Genomic DNA, 7,748 nt, shown 5'->3' with positions numbered 1-7,748 from the left:
CATTTGGCCAATCCCGTTCGAGGTCAGCGGGGGCTCGGCTACGGTACTGGAACGTGATTGGCCAGACGACATAGAATCTTCGTCGTCTGAGAGACATCGAACGCGGGGTTAGCCAGGCCTGTTGTAGGATATGGCCTTGGTTGTAGGTAGGTACACTACACAGTGTATATCAAGTGTATATAAATAATAAATAGGTAGGTATTAATCTATGGATGGCCTTGGTATTAATTTTCTGGAAGCTAGTTGGGTAATTGTGGTATTCTTCGGCTTGTCATTGGTGAAATTTATGTCAAATGTGCAGTCCACAAATGACAGACCTGCAGCATTCTAGTAGCATGAAAATTGGGGAAAATACTGAACAGCGATTGACAGAACATGCACAGAACAATGGAACCATGGATATTGTCATCCATGGCGAAACCATATTTTGATTTATATTTATATGTATACACTGTGAGCGAATCCACGCAGTTGGTCTCATGAGCATAGGTTGCTGAGCGTTGTGCTTTTTGACAAGTAGAGGGTGGCCCAATATTCCTTGGGCACAATCATTTTATTGGTAATTCTCGGATTTTGGTGTCAGTGTTAACCCTGGCGGATCCCAATCCTGCCATTGAGTACCCCCCCCCCCCCTGCAGTGCTCAAAATTGACAAAAATTTGCAGTTTCTTTACAATAAAGTAGATTCTTAACAACTTTCAGAGAAAATTTTGTTTAAACTGCACAGCAGCGAGCAGTGGGTAATGAATCAAAATCTGATGGGTTTTTTGAGAATCCTTTTTAGGGGTATGCCCACGGCAGTGTCCAGGACTGCCTGTCTGGATCCGCCAGTGTCAGTGTATCGTCAAACTTTTGTCTGTTTTTTAGTCATTACGGAGCGAGTGTAGCGAGCGGAGTCTTTCATAGATGAACGGAAATTTCTGAGTATGACCGGTCTTCCAGACACTTTTGCGAGGCTTATATCTCATCAACCACTTGACAGATTTACATGGGGCAATTTTATAGGGCAGCTTCATTCCTTCTACCAAGTATTGCCCTATTCCTCATGCATGTGGGTGACCCCTTGGCCCTTATGCACATGCCATGTGCAAAATGAAGATAGATAGATAGATAGATAGATTTGTATTTCAGACTAACAGTCCATTGCTATGAGTTGATGATGGATGTACCAGATGGATGATGGATGAGCAACAAACATCGATTAAGGCACACTCCCAGTCGATGCACATTCAATGTAGCACAGCATGACAATAGAGCTTACTGAGCCAAAAGCGTCTCAGTTTTGATCTGAAACGGAGATCCCCTGAATTGATTGCTTCAATGATGCTATTGGGGCTTTGTTCAAGTCTTCTCAGAAACTTATAAATAAGTTTCCTGAACACGCTTTCACAATTCAGCACTCTAAAATATGCACATGTCATACTCGTACTCTCAAATTTCGATAACCCGATAAGTCGTTTAAGAAGGTTGTGATAGCTCACAATGAGTCGATTCATAGTTGCCTTCCTATAGTTCCACCACAGGTGTGCACAGTACATCGATGAACAGTAAGTCTCAAATAGTTTCAGTTTGACATCTACAGTACACATGTGAAACATCCTTATGATCATATTCCCTCTGACAAATAAACCTTTGTTCTGATTGGCAATATCTAGATCATCAGTCATGTCTTCCTCTATGATATGCCCAAGATATTTAACTTTATCAACACATACTAGCGGCATGGGTCCTAACATAAAATCAGGTATTTTGACATTCCTCATCCCCTTTGATCTACATGACATTGCAACACTTTTTGAACTATTATACACAACATCATTTGCCATACCAAATTCATGGCACACATTCAACAGTTTTTGCATCCCTGCACTTGATGGAGAGATAAGCACCACATCATCAGCATACATCAGGTGATTGACCAATTTCCGACCTATAAGACAACCTATGCCCATTTCATTTAATCTGCTAGACAACTCATCTATAAACACGTTGAAAAGGGGAGGTGACAAGATACCTCCCTGCCGGACACCATTGGACACTTTAAACTTTTCTGAAAAAGTGGATCCCCATTTAATGACCATTTCCTGCTCTTGGTACCAGAACGCAAGCAATCTTAGGTACACATAAGGAACACCTCTCTCTGAAAGCCTCTGAAAGAGAATTTTATGATTAACACGGTCAAACGCCTTGCTTGCATCAAGAAAACACAGATGGACAATGCTATTCATTGACTTATACTTTTCAACTATCTCTTTCAAAGTGTAAATGCATTGGTCTGTACCAAGGTTCTTTTTAAAGCCAAACTGGTTGTCCTGTGTCAACAAATAATTCTCAAGTCGTTTTTGCAGTACTACCTCGAAAAGCTTACTCACCATATTAGGGGTTGCCACAGGTCTATAATTATTCATTTCCGTGATTGAAGCAGCTTTGTTCTTTACTATTGGAACAATGCTCACCGTCATCAAAGACCTTGGGAGGAAACCATGAAGAAGGAAAGCATTGAAACACAAGCATAGTAATGTCACAAGCCTATGTGAAGCATGTAGGAGATGCTCAGGAGATATTTGATCGGGACCACCTGCCTTACCCTTTTTCAGCTCGAACAAAGCATGCCTGACCTCCTCAACAGTAACAGGTACTATTTCATTATCCTCTTCTGTATTCCATACGTTATCTTTGTCTGTCATGCTATCTGGCACGGAGTTAAGCAGATCCTTAAAATGTGTTTGCCATAAAGAAGCAATGTTAGCTTCACCAGATACGTCATTAATTGTATTTGGTCTCGGAATCTTTGCTCCTTTGACATTGCTTACTTCCTTCCAAAAACTCTTAACATCCTTATCAACAAATTTTGAAGCCAAAGACTCTTGTCGTAATTCGTTTTCATACCTTTTGATGAAGCGTATCGCTCTTTTACATTCAAGCTTAGCTTGAATGTGTGCCTGATAGATGGGACCATCCCGAGGCATTCCAGATGCTTTCCATAGCAGAAATGTTTCCCTAGAATGATCATACTTGTCTTTTACAAATCTATTCCAACCAGGCTTACCTTGAGGGTGTGAATGTTTCCTGTCTCTCTGCATCATCTCATGGCTAGCTATTCGCAGGCAATCAATTATTTGCTCATATGTTTCATTTATATCATTCATGTGCACCTTTAACTTGCAATTCCCTTCAGCACATGTCAAACCTGGAAGCATCGGTACATCTTTTAAGTACTCATCTGTTAATTCATTGAACTTTAGCAAGGCACTGGTTGTAACGTGTCTCGTTTCTTGAGTATCCCAGTCAATCAAACATGCAGCTGGTAGCAAGGCCTTTCCAAACCAGGCTTTATTCAACATAAAGGCACTAGCAAAGTAGCAAGCGAGAGCAGCGTAGTAGTCATGCTCAAGAGATCATGCTCTGCAACACAAAGCAAACAGCAGGTAAGTAACGGCCAACACAAACACAGAAACAACCACGATCACACGACATTCTCCCCGGGTCCGTTTCGGAACGCAGCCTCACCGAGAACATCGAGACCGCAAGCAATGCGATAGTGCATGCTCAAAGACAGCTCGAGCGTAAGATCGCACATTTACAAAACATAGTCCCGTTCCAGATGAGCCGGCCTACGCGAAGCTCGGGTGGATCGACGCAACGGCGCAGACTCAGAGGCAGGTTGAGGCACAGGCTGTGATTCGGAATGGGGATGAGAATGGTACCTGGAAGTCTCAGTCTGAGCCATAGGTGGACAAGGCTCGGGAGCTGGTTCCGGCATCTGGATCGACGTGTTCCGATTGCCGTCACCGACCGCCGGCTCCTCGCGCTGCTCGGCCACCCGCACTGGAAGGGGATCGCGGTCCAGTCCATCGCGCGGATCCGAGACATCGCTGGAGTCAGACAAACCAATGGTTCCTCGTGGGGCGAGATGTCTGATGTTGACAGTCGTTTCCCTCCCGTCCGGCAGCCGGACGTGAGCGTACTGCGGGTTGGCTTCAAGAAGCTCCACTTCGTCGACCAGTGGGTCATACTTCTGTCGTACATGTCTTTTCATCAAGACGATTTCGCCCGACTTGGATAGCCACGTCGGCACAGAGTTGCCAGTCGTCGAGCGCCTCTGGTACCGAAACAGGCGCTCATGAGGAGTCTCGTTGGTTGCCGTTGAAAGTAGCGACCTCACTGAATGAAGAGCGTCTGGCAGGACCACTTCCCAGTTCTCCAGCGGCAGATCTCTCGATCGGAGGGCCAACGTCACCGCCTTCCACACGATGCCGTTGTAGCGTTCCACTTGCCCGTTTCCTCTTGGATTGTACGCGGTCGACCTGCTGCTGGCTATCCCCTTGCTCGCGAGGAAGGATTTGAGCTCAGAGGACATAAAGGAGGATCCACGGTCGGAATGGATGTACGCTGGCATACCAAAGATGGCGAAGAGTTGACACAAACAGCTGATAACGGCAGCAGATGTGACGTCAGCGCAGGGGAACACAAAGGGGAACCTGGAGTATTCGTCGACTATGGTCAGCATGTAGCGGTTGCGGCTGGCACTCGGCAGCGGCCCTTTGAAGTCGACGTTCAGACGTTCAAAAGGCTGCGTAGCCTTGATCAGATGAGACTGAGGAGGCTTCCCATACTGTGGCTTGCATTCTGCGCAAACGGGACAGGATGACGTCACCTGTTTGACATCTTCCACCGAGAATGGCAAGTTTCTTGTGCGCACGAAGTGAGTCATCCTGGTGACACCTGGGTGGCACAACGCACTGTGCAGCTCCACCAGGAGCTTTGTACTGTCTGAGGCGGAGCATACCATCGGCGAACGAGACAGTGCATCCGCCGACGCGTTTTCTGTCCCCGGTCTGTAGACGATGTCATATGAGTAGCTGGACAGCTCCAGTCTCCACCTCATGATCTTTTCGTTTTTCACCTTCCCAGCTTGTCTCCCATCGAACATGAAGGCAACTGATCTCTGGTCCGTGACAAGCTTGAATTGTCGACCCAGAAGGAAGTGCTTCCACTTTCGGAGTGCTTCAACGATGGCGTATGCTTCTTTTTCAACTGCTGAGTGATTGCGCTCGCTGCTCGATAGTGTGCGAGAGAAGAAGGCTACGGGTCGTCCATCTTGAGACAGCGTAGCAGCGATGGCGTGGTCCGAAGCATCGGTCTCAACGACAAAAGGTATGTCGTCACTGATAGCTGACATAGTGGCGTCAGCTATGCTCTGCTTCAGGTGACTGAAGGCGTCTAGTGCACCTTTCTGAAGGGGAAACCTGTCAGTCTGGACCAGAGGGCGGATTTTCTCAGAGAATCCATGAATCCAGTGAGAGTAATGGGCGAACATGCCCAGCACCCGTTGCAGAGATGCCGCGTCATGAGGCGGCGGCAGCTCCTGTAGGGGTCTCAGACGCTCGGGATCTGGGCGAAGTGTCCCATGTCCGATGACGTAGCCGAGGAGCTCCACAGATGTGACAGAGTAGGCACACTTGTCTTCGTTGAACGTCAGATTGCACTTCTTGGCTGCCTTCAACAGCTTCCGCAGGTTCTCGTCGTGCTCTGCTTGGTCTCGCCCGCACACGGTGATGTTGTCGAGGTACACGAATGTGTCCCGGAGCCCTTCTTGTGACACGATGCAGTCCATCACCCGCTGGAACGCTGCCACACCGTTTGTCACACCGAACGGGATCCTGGTGAACTGGTAGAGTTTTCCGTCTGCTTCGAACGCGGTGTACTCCTTTTCTTCCTCCCGGATTGGGATTTGATGATATGCGCTTTTCAGGTCCAGTGTGCTGAAGACCTTGTAGCGAGCTACTTCCTCAACCATCCTCTCGATGTTAGGAAGTGGATAGGCATCCAGTTGGGTGAACCTGTTGATGGTTTGCGAATAATCGATGACGAGGCGTTTCTTGTGGTTCTCGTTCGCAGTAACAAGGACTTGAGCTCTCCATGGAGACCGACTTGGCTCGATGATCCCCTGTTCTTGCATCCTCCGAACTTCCAGCTCGATGAACTTGGCGTCTGGTGTCGTGTACCTTCTTGACTTTACGGCCACTGGTCGGCAGTCAGAGGTCAGGTTGCCGAACAGCGTTGGCAGCGGAACTGCCATGGTGGCCAGACCGCAGACCAGGGATGGTCTATGGCCTCCGAACGGGATCTCTACAGAGGCATGTTGGTTCAGGACGTCATGACCCAAGATGACATCTGCACAGAGATCTGGAAGGACTGTCAGTTTGACGTTAGAGTAGGTGTGGTCTGAGAGCTCTACCGTAACCACACAGTGTCCAAGAGCTTTCGCTGAGTGAGCTGTGGATGCCATGAGCACTTCCAGTGGCTTACCTCCAGAAGCTTGGAGCACCTCCCACTTGTGCCGTTGGGCGACTTGGAGGCTCAAGAAGCTTTGCGAACTGCCAGTGTCGATCAGCACATCAACATACTTGCCATTGACCCTCCCTTTCAGGGTGGCCTTCGCCAACCCACCAGGAGAGGCAGATGTTATCGACGATGCTGCGAGAGTCGGTGCTTGGGTTGTGTTGTCATCAGTAGCCACAGCAGCGGTCGTAGTCATGCTGCCAGAGCGGCACACCTTTGAGAAATGGCCGAGCTTCCCACAAGTGTTGCACTCAGCATTTCTTGCGGGGCACTTGTGCCGGGGGTGTCTGGCCAGTCCACAGAAGAAGCAGCTCTGACTGACCCCCCGACCCGCGGCTGCAGCCGTGGGCTGCTCGGACAGGAGCGGGACCGGATGAGCAGCAGACGCTGGAGCTGAGGATGAAGCAGTGACTGAGTAGTTGGGCTGAAGGTAAGAATCAGAATGCCTTTGAGCTGCCTCAAGTGCGCGAGCCTGCTCTACAGCAGTTCTCAAGTCAAGTGTTTTGTTCTCTAACAAGCGCTGTCTGATATGACTCGAAATCAGACCATTGATGAAAGCATCACGAATCAGCTCGTCTCTAGCCTGTTCAGCTGTGAGGGCTTTGAATGTACAGTCCCTGCCCAGTTGCTGGAGGTGCAACAAGTACTGGTCAAGAGACTCTCCTGCCTCCTGCTTACGAGTAGCAAGGACATGACGAGCGAACACATCATTCTTTGGTTTCACAAACAGAGACTCTAAGACACTGATAGCACTCTCATACGATGCACAGTCAGCAATGTAGTCATACACCTTGGGGGACACATAGTTTATAAGCACATCAAGTTTGTTGCTCTCAGGTACTGTCAGCTGCTCCACGAAGCTAGTGAAGGTCCTGTGCCAGTGACGCCACTGTTGTGCAGCAGAATTGCAGTTAGGATCAGCATCCAGGCGTTCTGGCTTCAAGTATTTGTCCATGCTTACAGTTCAGCCTCTGAGTTTACCTTATGTTGAATAAATTGTAACGTGTCTCGTTTCTTGAGTATCCCAGTCAATCAAACATGCAGCTGGTAGCAAGGCCTTTCCAAACCAGGCTTTATTCAACATAAAGGCACTAGCAAAGTAGCAAGCGAGAGCAGCGTAGTAGTCATGCTCAAGAGATCATGCTCTGCAACACAAAGCAAACAGCAGGTAAGTAACGGCCAACACAAACACAGAAACAACCACGATCACACGACACTGGTGCTGAAGTTGTCCCAATTGACAACTGCATGAAAATGTTCATCATCAGTGACCTCCGGGAGCTGATCCACTGAAAGAGTGAGGCACAAAGGCATGTGGTCATCTTGGGATATGCCATAATCTATATGCATCTCTGTTATTACTCTATGCAGGTCCACACTTGAGACTGCATGATCCAACCAGGA

The 7,748-nt window shown here is 48.1% G+C and overlaps 1 protein-coding gene across 8 annotated transcripts in view; it reads left to right on the top strand.

Annotated features, from left to right (window-relative positions):
• The window catches only part of LOC122371589 (cyclin-H-like), a 41,507-nt gene that overhangs the window by 14,936 nt on the left and 18,823 nt on the right, over positions 1–7,748 (top strand). The window contains exon 1 of one of the 8 annotated variants that reach the window (XM_043348219.1): positions 22–43. The exons of 2 other annotated variants lie outside the window; for them this stretch is intronic. Coding sequence is in view for 1 of the 6 variants with exons in the window: in XM_043348655.1 (XP_043204590.1) it covers positions 131–150 (20 nt within the window). In the remaining 5 variants the exon portion in view is untranslated. Of the gene's footprint in view, positions 1–21; positions 44–107; positions 195–223; positions 248–7,748 lie in introns of those variants that run through there. 5 more of the 8 variants (XM_043348127.1, XM_043348655.1, XM_043348489.1 and 2 more) reach the window with 5 other exon arrangements.

This window comes from Amphibalanus amphitrite, unplaced genomic scaffold (genome assembly GCF_019059575.1).
Source record: "Amphibalanus amphitrite isolate SeventyFive unplaced genomic scaffold, NRLGWU_Aamphi_draft 000004F_arrow, whole genome shotgun sequence".
Taxonomy (NCBI): Eukaryota; Metazoa; Arthropoda; class Thecostraca; order Balanomorpha; family Balanidae; genus Amphibalanus; species Amphibalanus amphitrite.
Note: the sequence above shows the minus strand (reverse complement) of the source record. Positions and strands in the feature narration are given on the sequence as shown.